This window comes from Falco cherrug, chromosome 7 (assembly GCF_023634085.1).
Source record: "Falco cherrug isolate bFalChe1 chromosome 7, bFalChe1.pri, whole genome shotgun sequence".
Classification (NCBI taxonomy): domain Eukaryota; kingdom Metazoa; phylum Chordata; class Aves; order Falconiformes; family Falconidae; genus Falco; species Falco cherrug.
In genome coordinates this window covers 2,124,323-2,142,415 of record NC_073703.1, presented here as the reverse complement: position 1 = coordinate 2,142,415, position 18,093 = coordinate 2,124,323, and the positions used below count along the sequence as shown (strand labels likewise).

Sequence of the window (18,093 nt, the reverse complement as noted above, 5' to 3'; positions counted from 1 at the left end):
GTGCTATATGGCTGTGGGAAGAGAAATTCTCACTGCCACATGAGAGTCTCAGATTTACCCTGAAGTGAGAAAAACAGAAGTGTAAGAATACAACACATTCGAGCTCTTTCCACCTCCTGTCTCCAGTGTTAGCTAGAATGTCTCTGAATTGGCACTGAAGGAGACAAGCTGCAACTCTACCTACAGATAAATTTAGCACCCGAACAAATCCTAAAAAGAGCCACATCTTCCCCAAGATAGAAATGAGCTCCTCGCTCTGCTCCTTGGCCCTGCCTCCACACGCAGCACAGGCACCGCAGAGCAACGCAGCCTTGACAAAGCCTGTGGAACTGCCTCGAGATGCAGATCTGGGGGCACTCTCTGACGTCTAATACAAGGTGTTTGTAGGTTGCTGCCTACGGTCGTTATCACAAGAGGTTTCTTGGTTCTCCTCCCCATACGTTATTTCATATATTAAACAAAAAGGTGACTTTGTTGCTCCAGCCACTAATGCTGCGCTGCAGATCACTATGAACACCGAGCTACATGCTATGACAGAAGCAGACTGTCACAGGGATGAAGACTTCATCAAAACAAACCTAAACCATGAATTTCAAGAGAAGCAGCAATGGGCAGTTTAGGACTTAAAAGCTTCTTACAGAAAACAGCTTTCAGGAAAAGAGAAATCAAGTATTTAATGTTAGCTATTAATAAAGAATTCCCTTCCCACTAAATCATGAAAAGAAAAATATCCGGTGACCCACATAAGGAAATAAAATTCCAACCCTTGAATTGGGGCCTGGATATCTGAAATAACTTGGAGGTAAAAAAATGCACCGTGTGAAATGCAACTTTTGTATTCCTGGGACCTTCACCCCCTCTGGATTAATGAGTATCTCCTGAGCAATACCTCAATACACACACCACTTGAGGCACATACTTAAAGGTTATGGAATCTCAGCCACTCATTCCTAGACCCTAGAGCAAAAGCAAAGTAATTATTTTAAGCTGACTTATCTTAATAAACACCATGACCTTTGTAAAAGTTTAGGTCAGGATTTTCAGGAGTGACTGGTGATTTCTGAGAATCTAACATGAGACATCCCCAAAACCCAGACCACAACCCACTCTCTGCAAGTCAGACAGCTGCTGTATGGACACTTACCTTGCTGCACTTAAGGAGGCATTAAGTATCAGCTGATGCCTGAAAAACTCAACTTTATTTTTACATTCCACCAAGGAATACACATACTAACGTGCATGCTGTAGTAAAAGACTGACAAAATTGCTCATGCTACTGCTGCAGAACCAGCTTCGAGTGGAAAAGGAGCAAGCAGCACCAGCAAGCCCGTGGGCTGCGGTCCTGTCCTGCGCCTCCTGCACGGCTCTCCCCGGTAACCAGAGCCAGCGCCAAGCAATGCGAGAACCCACAGGACAAGGACCCACACCCAACCATCTGCTAAAAGCAACATTTTCACTTGCGGAATTAAAAACTCATTTTTCTTCAGAGACAGGCAGCCCACAACGCCCTTCTCTGGGACGGCTGCGGGAGCCTTTGGCTGTCGGAGCCGTGACAGATTTGCAGGGGATTCGAGCAAGTCCGAGGAGCGAGCGAGCTGAGCACCACCCCCCCCTCCCCGGCTCTTCTTTCGAGACTGCAACTCCCGGACAAGCAACTCCACTCCCTCGTTGTTTTGTGCTGACAGGATTCCCACCGCCCCCGTGTCATAAGCTGAGCCAGCTCTTTTGTCTGCCGGCTTGTTCTACAATTATTTACTTGGCTGTCCAGGACTGAACAGAATGGGGCTTCATCATCTTGCTGGTAGTTTCCACCTTTCTGCCATCTTCACACCACATACCTTCCAGGCAACCTTAGCCTTACACTTTCAAGATACATTTTTCTCCAAGGGTGTCACTTTCAGAAAAACAATCCACACTTGAAAGAATAGAAGTGACTTTTTCTCCCCTCTTTCCCAAGCAACAGCCATTACGCATACCAGAAATACTCCCAGAGCAGAGCGAGCTGGAAGCAGCGTACACAGACTGGTTATTAGCCTCCATCTCAACAGAAGCTAAAAAAAGACAAGTTCAGGAATCATTTCGAAAACAAACTGGAGAACACAGGCACTTCTCCATTTGATCCTGGTTCTTCTGCCTAACACAACCATTTTAGACAAAGACAAAAAATAAAGATACTGGGCTTTTTTTAAGTATGCCTTTCAAATGAAAAATTTCAAGCAAGGCTCACACTGGAGCAGCGTTACCACTTAGCATACAGAATAATGTGAACAGTCCACAGCTGCACACACATTTCTTCCCCCTTTGCTGTCATGCCAGCTAACAGTTCTTGCCTGCCTGCCCTGGTTTATTCCTACATCCGTGCAGCTCCCCCGCTCACCAGCTCTGAACTGCTATACCGCAGTTAAATTTTTACTCCCTGGTATGCAGACTCCACTGGTGAATGCAAACAAGTTGATCTGCAATATTTACCCTACTCAAGGTGAATATACTGCACCAGCCTCACTAATATGAGGCACTTCAATACGGCCTTTTGAGCACAGCATAGCACCCTAATAACGTTGTTCACCAGCAGGACTACAAATCCATGCCGTGCCTCGCTGGGGCAGACCATCTAGCCCACTACTCCACCTCTAATGACAGCACAAGGAGACACTATTTCAGGACAACATGTGAACCTGCCCACTTTCTGCCATATGTTCCCACCACCCAGGACTGCTGTAGCATAGCACATCCTTGATATTCCCTTACAAGCCATCCTGAACTTCATGTCCATGAATTTCTCCAATTCCTTTCTTTGCTGCTGTACTATTTGCTTCCCCAGCAGCAAAACAGATTAACACAGCAGCAAGAGAGTTGTTCTTTTAGTTTTACTTCCTGGTGAAGCTTTGTGCACTTTGGTTTCCAGAGTAAGTTGGCCTGAAATGAGGCTAAGCTGCAACCTAGTACCAAAATACTTGATTACTACCAAAATGGGCCAAAGTAACTGGATCAGTATTAGGGCACAGTATGCCAATTATAAACCAGTATTTTTAATTTTTTATTTGCTATTCCACATCTGCTACAAACAGATCTGGCACACTTATGCTCATCTGTCTTCCCAGAGCAGGGCAAATGACCTAGGAATCAAGCCTATTAATTCAGGAAGATTCACAGGACTCTCACAAGACCAGCAAGTGTTGGGAAGAAGCACAACAACATCCTTGTTCACACTGGTTGAGCTAGAAATGAAAACAGCCAAGGACTAAGTTTATTGGTTTTTTTAAGACAGTGATCCCCCTGACACCAGAGACCTGCCTACTATTCTCCACCCAGAGACCTGAAAGAGGAAGGTTTTGCCACTCCAGTAAATTCTGAAGCAATTTCTCTAGTGACTGTCCCCTGACCAACATAACCACCTAAATTCCCTATAGCAGCTTGAGTAACACTTTTTTCAACCTAACTGAAAAGCACAGAGGAAACAGCAGCAACCAGTTGCCTGCCGCATCCCATGCGCCAGGGCTGCTTTGCCAGCATGCTTTATAGCACCAAGAGTACAACTGCCATTCACCTGCCAACTTACAGGAGTTCTTGCCGCATGCATCAGTGTAGAAACAGCAAACTGGCACCAGTTTACACAAACAGCTGGGTAGGAGCCTACAGGCATGCTGAATGGAATGGAAGAAACAAAGCTTGCTGAGCTTTAGCAGTTCCTCCTCAAACGGCTGCCTGTAACAGCATAAAACAAATAGCTGCATGCATGCAACCAACAGCTACAGGGAGAGCCTGCCCTGAGCACCCACAGCAAACTTTCCAACACCAATGGCTCACCAGCCACCACAAAGCAGCTCCAGCTTTTTTACTTCATCGGGTTTGCAGGAGACAAGGAAGAAGAGCATTCTTGTTTTGTCCATACAAGGCTTCTTAGCTCAAACAACTATTTGAAGCAAAACCTAACCCTCAAGACATTCAGGCTAACATTTGTAGAAAAGGACAATTAAGTAAATTTTTTTTCTTTATTTAAACCATATAGTCCTTTGCCTTAGATACACATCAATTCTGTAAATGTCTCAAAGTCTGCTCAAGTTAGCTCTGAAACAAAACAGCAGAAGTGCTACATGAACTGAAATACCCACTTACAACAAAAAAGAATTCTTGATCCTCTGGCATTTATGTACAAGGAGTTATAATTCTTCATTCAAACACAGAATTAACCTCCTACCAAAACCAAGCTGTACCAAGCTAGCTTCTTCCTTCCCACACATGAAATATCAAGTGCCTCTGCTTACTCACAGGATCAGTGACAGGACACACACTCTTCCCTGCCTGCCCACATCACCAACCAGAAATCCAGCCAAAGTCACAGCATCCCAGAGGTCTTACACAAAGGGGTTATAGATATCGTACGTGAAATAACTTGGGTGAGACATTAGCAGGCAAGTGTCTGCACCAAAAATAAATATAACACCAGCATGTTCCATTCTGAATGGCACAGCAGCAGTGAGATAGAAGATAAACAAGCCAAAGATCACTCCCTCCCCAACAAAGGATCTGACAGACTGGCATTTCTATATCTTTAGCTGGAAATCTGTATCCGTAAAGCAAATCAAGTTCCTATGAAATTTCTTTATAAAAGAATAAACCTGGAAGAATACACCAGGGAAGCATTGTTCTGCACGTGCCCAGTTCTCACACTCTTTCCAAAGCACTTGCAAACAGCCAGTGCTTGTAACAGGACACTGGGCTGAAGAAACCCTCGCTCTGACTGAATATGGTCATTTTTACTCAGAAGTAATGTTAACACTAACCTGTTTAAGCTGCTCATCCAACCGCCAGTTCTGGCGTCCAGACGGGGAACCCGAATATGGTTGCTTAGTAGTGTCTTTACCCTGTTCTTCTTTGCCCTGCTGTCCCCGCTGGTGCCCTGAAGCTGGAAGAGGATTAGAGGTAGAGGCCACTCTTTGGTTGTGATGGGCAACTTTGGGAGCATGAAAGTATTTCAGAGCAGAGCAGGTTTCCTTTCCAGTCACATCACCGCCATCCTCAAGATCGCCACCTTCCAAACCCCCTTCTTCCTCCTCCTCCTCTTCATCTTCCTCCTCTTCATCCTCCTCTTCCTCTTCTGGCTCTGAATTCATGCTGCTCTGATCAAATGCCCGCGTAGCTCCGGCTGCAGGTGGGCCTCTGGCCAAGGGACCAACAGCAGAGCCGCCTGAAGCCCTGCCAGATGTGGCTGCTAGGACAGCCTGCTGCACAGCCAGCTGCTGAGTGTAGAGCAGCTGGGCTTCTCTCATCTGCCTCTGCTGTCTCTCCCTGGAATCCATCTGCAGAGGCGTTTGCTGCTTCTGCTGCTGCTTCTGCAGCTGCTCGACCACAGCTTCCAGCTTCATCCCGCAGTTTGCATGGCTGGGAAAAGAGGGGGGCGTTTTTGACTTTATCTAGCAGGGTTCAAGCCCCGACCTTGGGAGATTGGCAGAATCTGAAAGATAGACAAATATTTGTCTGTATGAATATAAAATGCTTTCATCTTTTCCCCAGGAAGAGGATAAATAGAGTGCAAAGCCAATACTCTTTCCTGTGCAGGAGACCGTGAAACAATCAGCTTCATGTTTAACAGCCTCAGGCTCAAACTTGCATTCAATTTTCAGACTGTTTAATTGTATTTTCAAGCTGAACACATTTGCTATAACCTCAGTTTCATATACCCCAAATACAGCATCTGAAATGCCTTTGTCCACAGTCCCAGCAGTTCATTTTTTGTCAGAAGCCTTCCATGCTTCCTAAATAATTACTTTTGAAATGTTAGGTTTAACATCCAGGGTTTGGTGCTTCTGAAAATACTACCTTAAAAGGAGATAGCTGGGATGATAAGCTTGACCATATTTCTATTAAAAAACGGGCAGGAATTTATCGCACACCAGTTAGTTATGAATTCTTTAATGCTTTATTTATGTTACTAATTCTTTGCACTTTATATATCTTTCTTAAAAAACCCCAACTATATTTAGCCATTATTCTTCCCAAGGAGATTGAGATGAGAGATCAGCAGAGATCGCTGTAGCCTGAAATGGACTGCTGAGCACAGAGCAATTCCTGTCTCTGGTTCCCAGAGTTGCCAGCCCATCTCAAGCCCTGGCCCCCCTTTGATTTTCCCAGCCGAAGGACCCGAGAGCTTCCCTAGCTCTCCATTTTGACCTGCAGCAAGCCCATGCTGAGCCAGCACTAGCCTCCTCTTGAGCAAAGACCAACAGAACAGACCACAGCTCTGATCTAGAGTAAATCCTAGAAAGACGACTACACCTTTAATCCCCAACCATTAAAATCAACATGTGTATTTTGGACTTTGTGTCACCAACTGGACCTGCTGACAAAGACTGCCCTTCTTGGGTGTTTTTTTGATGTAAAAAGATGCTTAAACAGATCCCACTTGCTGCTCTTCAAGGTTCATTGATAACAAAATACAGTCAGCTTGGAGAAACAAAGGAAAGGCCAACTACAAACAAGCTACAGTCTCCTGGCCACCTCCCACCACCCTGTTTACAACCAGCACTGTGCTATTCAAGCCACACACTTGAAAAAAAAGACTATTTTGCTAATAGACATTCTCAAGACACAGTTCCCTTCTAAAACAAGAAATAACCTACCAGATACCAGTTTTAAAAGTGAAATACAACTTACAGCATCCCTACCACACTCCAAGTCTTCTCGTAAGGTGGTCAGACCACATCTCTTGTACAGTGCCCACCAGCTACGATGCCCAACTCATTTCCACTCACAAACTCTTTCCTGCACTAAGTAACAGCCCATCACCAAAATGAAAAGCCTGGCTGGTGCATTTGCATTTTTATCAAGCAGGCAGCAGCATAGCTTTAGCTTGCAAATGAAACAATATAAAGTGGATTAGTGGTTTGAATGTCAGGAGCAATAACGCATTACCTGGCAGCTGAAAAGAGTCTTAAGACTCGCTGGGAAAGCACAATACACCATCTGGCCTAGCTCCACACATACTCCTCCAATAAAACAACAATGAACTGGTGCGGGTGTTGCAACAGCAACCATAAACCAGGCTAGAGAGCCTCCAGCCCACACCTTGCTGGATATTGTTGCACCTGAGGCACGGTGAGGTGTCACCTCTCCTGCCTGGGAGGAGGTGTGCAGTTAATACACTCGGGTGTATTAACTGCCTCGGGTACACTAACAATAATAAATGACCTGATACTGGGATAACGTGCTGTGCAAACACACCTCAGGTGCAGCAACACCCTGGTATGCGGCGCCCGCGTATTTCCTGGAGTTCAGGTACAATAGCATGTGACAGGTTACGGCAGGATTTATGTGCGACTGCTGAGGGTTTTCACCAGAGCCCAGCACAAACCTCACAAGCCTCTAAAAAAGATGATTTCTGGATACAGGAAAGATGCCCACATCAAGTATCGGTGTTACTGCAGAGAGACGGCCAACTTTGCAGGGAGTTTTAAGTCAACAAGGAGATGCATTGCTCACAGAAAACAATTAAGCTACAGTATCAGGATAAAGTTAAAGATAACAATCACAACTAGACTAATAACATTAAACCACTCCAGGGTTCCACATTCATTTTACCCCTCAGCATGGGTATTTGCTTACTTCTTGTGCCTCTCCCAGCCAAGGCAGCAAAGGGATTCGGTTTAACCTTCAGACCCTCAGCACCAGCCTTTGTGTGGCCGAGTCCCTGGGAGAACCCCTTAAATCAAAAAGCCCCCGGATCACCGTTTGTAACTAGCCCCGTTGGCATCGTAACGGGCAAACGCCCTCCGCGCCGGGGAGAGGTTTGCCAAGGGGAAACCACCTGAAAGAGTTAACGCGTGAGGTGAGGAGCCGAGGCCAGCCTGCCCCCCAGCCCGGGGGGCTGAGCTCTGCAGCGGCGGTAAACAACTCCACAGCCACCCCCCCCACCCCTCCCGGTTTCACCGGAGGCCTCCCCGCCCCATAACCCCCGCACCCCCCCCCCCCCAAGGGGGGAGTCCCCGAAGAAGGGCGGCTGCCCCCCGGCCCCAAACCGGCCCTGCTTGCCGGTGAGCTTCAGCCAGACTCCCTCCCACAGCGGCCCCCGCTGCAGGCCTGGCCCCCAGAGCGGTGCCACCCTCCAACCGTACCCACCGCAAACTCCCCCCCCCCGGGGCAAACGGGGCCGTTACCTCCCGCGGGCCCCGGGAGCGGGTCGCTGCCGGCCCGTGCGCGGCCGCCTCAGCTCCGCCCGCGGCACTGCCTCTTTCCGCCCCCCCCCCTCCCCACCCCGCGCCGCCCCTCCTCGGCCCAGCCGGAAACGGGGCGGCGGAGGCGGTGCCCAGTAACGGAAGCGCCCGCCTTACTTCCGGATACGGCCCCGGTGACGGAAGACGAACCGCCACCGCCCCGCGCCCGGAAGCGGCTTAAGAGGAGGAAAGGGCGGGATTGCGCAGAGGCCGGGAGCCAATTAAATACCGAAGCAAGAAGCGGCTTCCGGTTCCGGGGGGATAAAAGGGCGCGCGCGGGGCTGGGCTGGCACTCGCTGAGGAGGAGCTGCTGTGGGGTGGGGAGCGTGTGTAGGTGAGGGCTGAGGCGGCTATTTCCCTGGGGGCGGGCTCGGGGGGCTCCGCTGCCTGCTTGGGCCTCAGTGGTGGGGAGGGGCTGCCCTGTGTTGGGGCTTTTCTTTGTTCCTTTCAGGTTTGTGGTGAAAATGTATGGAGATCTGTAGGGGGGGATCTGTATCGGGCCATCCCCGCTGGTTGGTACCTGCTGGTCCCTGGGGAGGGAGTGGGAAGGGTCAGTGCTTATCTTTTCTGGGGCTGTGTGTGTATATATCTGTATGCTTTCGGGGAATAAATAGGTATCATGTCTCACTGGTGTCCTCCCCACTCAGTCCCAGAGGGCTCTGTGGGACAACCTTTCAAGATGCCTCAATATCCTTTCTCCCCTTAGATCCCTCATGTTGCTGTTGGAGCTCCCTAGCCTATTAAATCATTTCAGGTGTATAGTGTGTAGGGGCAGGTTTCAGGGCTCTGTGATGTTCTTGCTCTGTTCTGGCACTCTGTGATATCTTTGTGTCCATACTTGCTTCAGGCCTGGTCAGCATGGCGGATGAAGAGATTGCTGCCCTTGTTGTGGACAATGGCTCTGGCATGTGCAAGGCAGGTTTTGCAGGGGATGATGCCCCCCGTGCAGTCTTTCCCTCCATTGTGGGGCGTCCCCGGCATCAGGGTGTCATGGTGGGCATGGGGCAGAAGGACAGCTATGTGGGGGATGAAGCCCAGAGCAAGAGGGGCATCCTCACTCTGAAGTATCCCATTGAGCATGGCATCGTCACCAACTGGGATGACATGGAGAAGATATGGCACCATACCTTCTACAATGAGCTGCGTGTTGCCCCAGAGGAGCACCCTGTCCTGCTCACTGAGGCCCCCCTGAACCCTAAGGCCAACCGGGAGAAGATGACCCAGATCATGTTTGAGACCTTCAACACCCCAGCTATGTACGTAGCCATCCAGGCTGTGCTGTCCCTCTATGCCTCTGGCCGCACCACCGGTATAGTCATGGACTCTGGGGATGGTGTCACCCACACTGTGCCCATCTATGAAGGCTATGCGCTGCCCCATGCTATCCTGCGTCTAGACTTGGCTGGCCGTGACCTGACCGACTACCTCATGAAGATCCTCACGGAGCGGGGCTACAGCTTCACCACCACAGCTGAGAGAGAGATTGTGCGGGACATCAAGGAGAAGCTCTGCTATGTTGCTCTGGACTTTGAGCAGGAGATGGCCACAGCTGCCTCTTCCTCCTCCCTGGAGAAAAGCTATGAGCTGCCTGATGGGCAGGTGATCACTATTGGGAATGAGCGTTTCCGATGCCCTGAGGCCATATTCCAGCCCTCTTTCCTGGGCATGGAGTCCTGCGGCATCCACGAGACCACTTTCAATTCAATCATGAAGTGTGATGTGGACATCAGGAAGGACCTGTATGCCAACACCGTGCTGTCTGGGGGTACCACCATGTACCCTGGTATTGCTGACAGAATGCAGAAGGAAATCACGGCCCTGGCACCCAGCACCATGAAGATAAAGATTATCGCCCCACCGGAGCGTAAATACTCTGTCTGGATTGGTGGCTCCATCCTGGCATCTCTCTCCACCTTCCAGCAGATGTGGATCAGCAAGCAGGAGTATGATGAGTCTGGCCCTTCCATTGTCCATCGCAAGTGCTTCTAAGAGGGACTGCTGGCAGTCACCTGAGGGCTGTCCTTGCCAGGATGCGTGCTGGGGCACCCTCCTCCTTCCACGTTGGACCAGGATTGTTTGACTGTTACTTATTTCATGTTTTAACTAATATGTTGAGGTACTGAGTAGTGACATGTGCATTTTAATGGCCTGTTAGGCTGTAGTTCTTTGGCTGGCTAGCTGCTCCTCCTCATGGCGCTCTGGGGCTTGAAAATAGATGGAGGGTTGTTCACTTCTCTGATGTAACACTGGTAGGATGACACTAAAGTTAGACTTGTCACCTTTAGATTTGTCACAACTGACTCCTTTGTAGGAAAACAAATAAACTTCTTAAGCTTAAAAAACTGTAAGAGGTTATCTTGCTTTCTTTCAGCATGGGCTCTCTATCTTCTTGCTACAAGGAATTATTGTGCAGTACATGATTTTGGTGCAAACATAGCTTGTAGCTGCCTGCTGCTTAATACTTGGAAAACAAAACTGGGGGGAAATGCTATACAAATCATGTAATGGCACCTTTTAAAGCTGCCCTGTGCAGTGCAGACCATGTTAAGAACTGTTAGGAAGGAAAGCTTGACTGGTATGTGACTCTTGCAGCCTTTCTGTACTTTAATGGTAACTTGGCTTTTTTTAGAACACGAGCAGCTCTTGTCAGAAAAACTTGGTGCCTTGGCACAAAGATTGGTGACTGGAGGAGTAGTGGCCTCTCCTTTTTTGGGAGAGAGTGATAAGATGAAGCAGCAGATGGTGATGAACTTGCTCAGCTGGGGAAGCCCCTACTTCAGGGGCTGTCTGCAGGCTGTCCCCCTTCTGTGGGGAAGGGTGGCCACTCCTTAAGTATTGTTAATTGAAAAGTAGCTGGGGCTCTTGAGGGAAGCATTTGGTTATGTCTCCATGGGCTTCTGACCCCTCAGCTCCTACTGCTGAGGCTTGTCCTTCCGTCCCCCACGTCTGCCGTAGCTGTGACACAGCCCGCTTCCCTGCCCGAGGGCCCAGCACCAAGCCCTGCTCCCGGCGCCGGCCCCGCCGGCACTGGTGCCCTCCGGGCGCGCTCCGGCTTGTAAACCCCCAGCTGGCCGCCTATTGGCTCGTTCCCGTTCGTCGTAGTAAGCCCAGCCAATCGGCACCATCCCCACCTCGGAACCGCCTGGCGTTACATATAGCCTTCCCTGGCGGACTCCGTTTCCCAGGGTGCACCGCGCAGCCGAAGAGAACTTCCGCTTCCGGTGCGCCCTGGGGACGCGGTCGAGGGGAGGAAGGGCTGGCGGGGGGGGGGGGGCGCTGGGTGGGGGGCTGTGCGGCTGGAGGGGGGCCTGGTACTGCTGGGGTACCTCGCTAAGCGGCCGTGGGCGCCTTACCCCGCATCTGTCCTCTGCTCCGCCGTCTCCGTGCCGGGAAACGGGGCCTTCCGGGGTTGGAGAGGGGCCTGGGGTGCGCCTGCTAGGCAGGCCGGGCCTTGCCCTTAGCTTCTCTTTCTCGGCTGGGTGTTGAGGGTAGCAGAGGCCTTTCCGCCATCCCTGCAGCTTCAGATATGGCTTAAGACAGAGGTAGGAACCTAAAAAGCATGGCTGTGTGTTGGTCAGGCCTCCTGTGTGCTGGCCTGTGAATTTATAATGTCTTTGGTTAATGGAGGGTCTCACTTTGGTTTGTTTTCCTCCCTTCCCCGAGGAGACCTTCGTGGATCTTCCCGACAGAGCTTTGTGGGGCTTAGGTTGGCCTGTGACTCAGCCAGCGAGAAGCTGGAATGTCCCTGCCGGAGTGGCACATCGCGGTGAAGCTGGCAGATCAGCCGCTGGCTCCCAAATCCATCTTACATTTGCCGGAGACAGAGCTGGGAGAATGCCCACTTGGTGGGTGCAGCATCTCGTACCTCAAGCAGCTCATCACCGGCAAGCTGCAGGAATCGGTCCCAGACCCTGAGCTCATCGGTAGGTGCTTGTGTGTGTCATGTCAGAGCCCTCCCACCTGGGGCCACCCTCTTCTTCTCTTTTCTGCGGCTGCAACACGAATGCCCTGTTACTGGTGTTGGGCTGGTGGGAAGACTTGGTGCAACCGGGGAGCATGGCCAGGGGCTCAAAGTGTGGTCGTAGTACCTTGTGATTTGCATAGTTTGTTCTGTGTGTGCTTGAGATCACAGTGCTTCTGTGGTGTTGGTGCCCTTGCTAAGAAATCTTTTGACTTGCTACCACCAGTGTGTCCTTGTGAGAACTCTAATGAGAGCTGTCAGAGAGGTCAGCTCTTCTAAAGGAGGTGGCAAAGTCACGTTCTGTGAATCTCAGCTCCATAACTCCCCTGTGTTATGGAGTCCCTGTGTGGCTGGCAGATGAAGTAGCTACACATGTGGAGCAATCACCCCCAGGCAGTCCTCACTTAAAGACCCAAGGCCCTTTCTGAGTGTGCCAGAGGTGTTTATCTTTAGATGATTCTCTCTCCTAGATCTCATCTATTGTGGCCGTAAGCTGAGGGATGACCAGACGCTGGATTTTTATGGCATTCAGCCTGGCTCCACTGTTCATGTCCTGCGCAAATCCTGGCCTGAGCCTGATCAGAAACCAGGTGAGGAGAGGACTGTGGGTTCCTGCTTAGATTGCCTTGGGATGTGTTTGGTGTAGGTTCCTTGCGACTGAGGAACAGCTTCTCTTGTGATTTGTTTCTGGGAGGCTGACATGGGTTTTTCAGGAGGAATTGATCGATATGTTTGTGGAGGAACCCTCCACCTCTAAGAGGAGCAAATGGGTGTTATGTTTTCTTGCTGATGAGAGCATTAAGGAATGAACTATTTAATACAGAGAGTGAATATCCTTTCCTTAATTGACTGTAATCGATTTTAGGGTGTTGCCAGAGAATAGACAACAACAAAGCGACTGGTTACTCAGCTTGAGGGATGAGCAGGCTTGCGTGTGTTCCTAGTCTGCCTGTTAGAGTTAATTACTTCAGTACAGCTCCTTTTTACATGTAGGAGAATATATTTTTTCATGTATCTGGAAACTGAAAGTTCTGTTCTTTGTTATGCTGCGGTAACTGTACTGAGACATTTGCAATCATTAGTCTGTGCCCTTCCTCTTTGGGCTAGCTGACTCCAGGGGCATTAAAGAATCACCACTGCGATTGCAGTGTGGAAGCCCCAGTGGCATGTAAAATGGCTAGTAAAGCTGACAGAGAGAACTGTGTTTTGTTCTGTTGTTTTTTCTCCCTCAGAGCCTGTGGATAAGGTGGCAGCAGTACGGGAATTCCGGGTCCTTCACACTGCCCTGCACAGCAGTCCTGCCTACAGAGATGCAGTGAGTGGGGCTTCATACTGTGCTGTCTGGGTGTCTTTTGTCTGTCCCCTCTCTGTGAAGAGAGTCCCGTGGCGGAGCCTGGTTGTGCAACATTGCTGATCTGCTCTGATTTCTCTGGCAGGTCTTTAAAATGCTGGGGAACAAGGAGTCGCTGGATCAGATCATTGTAGCCACTCCTGGCCTGAGCAGCGACCCTGTTGCTTTAGGTGAGTCCAGATGTGATCCAGAGGATCTGAGGAAAGCCAAATAAAGATAGTCTGTGTTTAACTCCTGACATGGGGAAGGGAGAGTTCCCCTTCTCTGGAGAAAGTGGGTTGCTTTGTGGAGCATGAGTGTCAGTGCCTGCTCAGGTGTCAGTGTTGTGCTCCATTGGTGATGTCTGGGGACGGGTGCTGGCTTCAAAAGGATTAGGGAACATGGAGCCCAAAGGAGAGCAGTGGAGATGGGTGCTTTCTCCCAGCTGCAAAGTGTTACAAAAATGTTCATTACATCTCACTTGTTCTGACATGGTTACTAGGCTTGTTGGCACGTTGCTCTGAGACAGGTGGAATACAAGATGTGGTCACAACCTGGCTTGATTTGATCCTGCCCTTAAGGTGGAGCTGTCTGTGCTGGTGCCCAGCCTATGGGATATGCTGGGAAAGCCCCATCCCCTGGGTGGGTGGCTGTGATGGAGAGTCTCTCCAGGAAGATGTAAAAGGCTTCAGAGAGAACAATAATGAGTATTTATTGTATTTGCTAGTGACTCAGTTCCTGAAAAACAATTAATTATTTTGGTTTTTCCCATGACTCTTGTTTGAATGGCTCCTGTTTCTTGTATCCTGTCTTGTCATGTTTCCTGGTCCCTCTCAGGAGTCCTACAGGACAAGGATCTCTTTTCAGTTTTTGCAGACCCCAACATGCTGGACACGTAAGTTCACATGAGCTGGTGGAGTGACTAAGCAATGCTTTTGTTGCACTGTTGTATAGACTGCTTCCCTCTGGGTGGGAGAATTCTGCTCCTGCCTGCCAGTACAGATACACCAGGCCAGAGATCCAGGTTAGGACTTGTCTTCCTCAGCAGCAGGAAGGAGGGAGCTGATACTTTGATACACATCTGCCTCCACTGTTGGATTAAACTGAAGGATATTTAGTGGGAGGCAGGGCCATCATCGTCTCCAGATCATGGATTCAAATCTGGATCTGGTTGCTCACAGCAGAGAGTTGCTCCCATGAGGGCACGTGGGAAATCTGTACCATGGGAGGGTCAACGTGGGGTCAAGAAGGAGCCCCAGCTTCTTCAGCTGCATGGAACGATGTGGGGAGGTGTTTGTTGCTGGACAGCAAAAGGCAGTGGTGTTGGTGCAGCCAGTGGTGATGGCTGTGCCATTAAGTTCTTTGCCAGTATTGAGCTGCTGATTTCTTAGGTTCCATGTGTGCATGATTTGTTCTTCCATGCTTTCTCTCCAGGCTAATCCCAGCTCACCCTGCACTTGTGAATGCCATTGTCCTTGTTCTACACTCGGTGGCTGGCAGCACCCCCCTCCCAGCTCCAGAGACATCTTCCCGAGGCATGTCCTCTGGCTCCTACCGGGACATGCCAGGTACGTTCAGCCATACGGTTGAGTGAGGAACCTGCAGAAACGATGTTCTGCGGGATTTGCAGATAAATGTGTGCAGTACTGACACGGTCATCCCATCCCCAGGCTGAGAGTAAAAGAGGTTTGGGTTCCTGAGCTAGAAACATGCACTGTGGCTTGATAAGTTTTGCACTGTGTGAGGCTCACCTGAGGCACTTTGGCCTCAGGGCCTCCCATCCAGGTGTGTTGGTAGCTGTGCTGTGGCCTCTGCTTTGTGCAAATGGTGGGCCTGACCTGCTGCACGTGAACTGGTTGGTGCTGAGGCTTCTGTCCTAACCAGTGCGTTAGCTGGGGCTGAGCCTGGCGGCATGGCCAAGGGCTCCCCAGGATTCTCCTCTGGTGCATCATTCCTGCCAGCACCCAGTTTTCTCCATCTGTTGGTTCTCCTCTCTGTTGCAGGTGGCTTTCTGTTTGAGGGTCTCTCTGATGATGAAGATGACTTTCACCAGGTAAGTGGCCATGTTGGGTGGAACAGCTGTTTTGGACTTGCAATATGGGTTTAACTCGTAGGCCTTAAAGACTCCACAGGTTTTCTCTTTTCCTGTCTCGTGAACACCATGAGCTGCTCTGGCTTCCAGGGGTATTGTGGAGACAGATGTTGATTGTGGCGTGCGCAGATGTTGTTTGTGTTCAGATTTTCTTCAGTGCTGAAGTAGGGTCACAACAGAAGAATGCAGAAGCCCAACTTGAAGCAGCACTTGTCCTCAGAGTAAATACCTTCATAGCCAAACTGATGCAGAAATAGTTGTGCACAGATGAGCATGGCCAAGCAGCATGGGAGTGTTGGTCTCTGCTCTTATTCTGCCATAGGAAGTTTTCCTGTCCAAAGGACAACGAATTTTGTAAGAGAAATGGCGTGTTTAGACAGGAAAAGTGCCTGTCAACAGCTAGTTGTTTTGTTACGGGCTAATAATGCTTTGTTTTTAAGCTGATGGATGATACATTAAAAAGTTTACTGCCAGATTCTGCAGCTTTGTAATAGCTGAGTTTGTGCAAAAAGCACATCCTACTGTCATATTTTTTTTAAAAAAAGTTCTGCACTTGTAAGTTTCCAGTAGTGTAGGAATGGGATCCCTCGGAATGAGCACGAGACAGATTTTACTGGGACATGGACACCGACGTCAGAGGTGGGTTGTTTTGGTTTTTTTTCCTCCTCCATGCAGAGCACAAGGTCTACGCCATCCAGCAGCACTTCTGGCTCCCGCCCAGCTTCCCTTGGCTACGCTGGGGCTGCTGGGCCCCGGCCGATCACCCAGAGCGAGCTGGCGACTGCGCTGGCACTGGCAAGCACCCCAGAGAGCAGCTCCCACACACCCACCCCTGGCACCCAGGTACAGTGGCAGCACAGCAGCTAGGGAGTTCTTCCTGGGCCATAAAACCAGCGCCTGACTGAGCACAAGCCCTGCTTGGGTCTGGGACCCCTCGCTGCTTTATTTTCTTATGGCTGAGTTCTCTTTCATATGGGCTCAAGGAGGCATGATGCAGCAGGCATTGCTCTGTGCTGGCTCTGGTTTCTGTGACAAGTGTTCCTCTGATCTGTGTACAACTTACTTTCTCCTAGGGTCACTCCTCTGGAACCTCCCCAATGTCATCCAGTGTCCAGTCAGGAACACCCATCACCAACGACCTCTTCAGCCAGGCCTTACAGCATGCCCTTCAGGCCTCGGGGCAGCCCAGCCTGCAGGTCAGTGTCACAGCCTTTTCTTTCGGGAGCCCATATTTCACTGAGCGTTGCAGGGTGGAGGTGGTTCTTCCAGCTGCCCCTTGGGACAGGGCACTGAGCTGAAAGGGACATTGCCGGAGAAGTGCTTCTTGCAGGAGGTGTGATAGACTGGTGCAAAAGTACCAAGTGAAAGTGGGACGGTGGGCTGGTGGATTTGGGGAGTTTGCAGCAAGACTCTGAGCTTTCGAGATCTGCTTGCACACTTAGCATTGCAGTCGTGAGCTAGAGAGAGGTGGGAGAATGTAGTGTGTAAGAGCGGGCTGTGGAGAAAGCTGGTTTGTTTCTGCTTGGACTCTTGCACCTACCCTTAGCTTCTTTTGTCTCCTGTCTGTAGAGCCAGTGGCAACCACAGCTTCAGCAGCTGCGAGACATGGGCATACATGATGATGAGCTAAGTCTCCGAGCCCTGCAGGCCACTGGAGGGGACATTCAGGCTGCCCTGGAGCTCATCTTTGCTGGTGGTGCTCCCTAGCTTTTTGGGCCGGAGAGGCTGGACTGGTGAGTTGCACTGTGGCAGCTGTGACATTCCTTGGTCTGGGACTTGGCCCTGTAACTCCTCTCTGCAGTGGGGTTCCTTTCTCCAGCATGGAGGAGTTGGGATGCCTGCTCCTTTCCTTGCAGGTGGGCAGTGCACTTCTGTTTGAGAGCACTGACCATGCTGAGGGCAGCTCCTCCAGCTCCAGCTACCTCTCTCCAGCCTCCTCCTCCTGACCTCAGAATTTGTCCAGCACAGAGCAGCATGTGGCTCTGTGTGTTGGAGAGATGTGGCACCTATGGTTCTGTGGTCTTAGATCTGTCAACACATTCTCCTGCCTGTTTTGTTCCTGCCCACCTGACGTGCCTCTGTCTATCTTGGTTTGCTGTTGAGGTCCCTCTGTGTTTAACTGTATTAAATGGACTGTATTCACTTGCCTGTTGTTTGGGTTGTGGTCTGTCCCGGATTGTGTTCCAGATCTGCGAGGCAGCGTGCTCATCGCCTGAAGGAGGCTGGAGAAAATGCTTTGCCTGTTGTAGGACTGTTATTTCAGCAGAGGGCACTCCTCTCGGAGAGCAAAGCTTTATCTCTTAGGAGAGCGGTGTTTGGGGTGTAGCTGACCTGCACAGCCATCCTGCCATGAGTTAGTCCATTACTAAAAGAACTATTTGTGCTGCAGATATCTCCAAGAAGGTGCTGCAGAGAAGCATCATGTCTCCTTCTCAGCAGAAACCTGTTTTTTCTCAGTTGTTGGGTGAGGCTGGTAGAGTCCTGCAAGCTGACAAGAGCA

General features: G+C 50.2%; 3 protein-coding genes across 8 annotated transcripts in view; 2 read left to right on the top strand and 1 right to left on the bottom strand.

Moving 5' to 3' along the window:
* The window catches only part of ARID3B (AT-rich interaction domain 3B), a 36,751-nt gene extending 28,362 nt beyond the window's left edge, over positions 1-8,389 (bottom strand). For 2 of the 4 annotated variants that reach the window (XM_055715733.1, XM_055715735.1), the window contains exons 1-2: positions 8,116-8,250; positions 4,785-5,455 (exon numbers count right to left, since the gene is read on the bottom strand). In XM_055715733.1, coding sequence (XP_055571708.1) covers positions 4,785-5,366 — 582 coding nt within the window. In that variant the 5' untranslated portion in view covers positions 5,367-5,455; positions 8,116-8,250. Of the gene's footprint in view, positions 1-4,784; positions 5,456-8,115; positions 8,293-8,327 lie in introns of those variants that run through there. The other 2 variants (XM_005437454.4, XM_055715734.1) reach the window with 2 other exon arrangements.
* Positions 8,390-8,435: 46 nt separating this feature from the next.
* Positions 8,436-10,548, top strand: LOC102056825 (actin, cytoplasmic type 5). 2 transcript variants are annotated; one of them, XM_027802772.2, is made up of 2 exons: positions 8,436-8,527; positions 9,058-10,548. In XM_027802772.2, the coding sequence occupies exon 2, from the start codon at positions 9,069-9,071 to the stop codon at positions 10,197-10,199; it is 1,131 nt and encodes a 376-aa protein (XP_027658573.1). In that variant the 5' UTR covers positions 8,436-8,527; positions 9,058-9,068; the 3' UTR covers positions 10,200-10,548. The 2 variants fall into 2 exon arrangements, with proteins under 2 accessions (XP_027658573.1, XP_005437512.1); XM_005437455.4 differs by having other exon boundaries at positions 8,465-8,544.
* A 954-nt stretch (positions 10,549-11,502) lies between these two features.
* Positions 11,503-17,735, top strand: UBL7 (ubiquitin like 7). 2 transcript variants are annotated; one of them, XM_027802811.2, is made up of 11 exons: positions 11,503-11,752; positions 11,877-12,133; positions 12,642-12,761; positions 13,404-13,486; positions 13,608-13,692; positions 14,339-14,396; positions 14,936-15,069; positions 15,505-15,554; positions 16,269-16,436; positions 16,667-16,789; positions 17,163-17,735. In XM_027802811.2, exons 2-11 carry the CDS (start codon positions 11,950-11,952, stop codon positions 17,298-17,300), a joined length of 1,143 nt encoding a protein of 380 aa, XP_027658612.1. In that variant the 5' UTR covers positions 11,503-11,752; positions 11,877-11,949; the 3' UTR covers positions 17,301-17,735. The 2 variants fall into 2 exon arrangements, with proteins under 2 accessions (XP_027658612.1, XP_014134099.1); XM_014278624.3 differs by having other exon boundaries at positions 11,874-12,133.
* Positions 17,736-18,093: the final 358 nt, after the last annotated feature.

Bases quoted from the DNA above. Each gene is read 5' to 3' on its own strand.
- LOC102056825 (XM_027802772.2), top strand. From the start codon at position 9,069: ATGGCGGATGAAGAGATTGCTGCCCTTGTTGTGGACAATGGCTCTGGC.
- UBL7 (XM_027802811.2), top strand. From the start codon at position 11,950: ATGTCCCTGCCGGAGTGGCACATCGCGGTGAAGCTGGCAGATCAGCCG. The intron at 15,070-15,504 runs GTACGTTCAGCC...TCTCTGTTGCAG, and splicing joins CTCCTACCGGGACATGCCAG to GTGGCTTTCTGTTTGAGGGT. The intron at 16,437-16,666 runs GTACAGTGGCAG...ACTTTCTCCTAG, and splicing joins CACCCACCCCTGGCACCCAG to GGTCACTCCTCTGGAACCTC.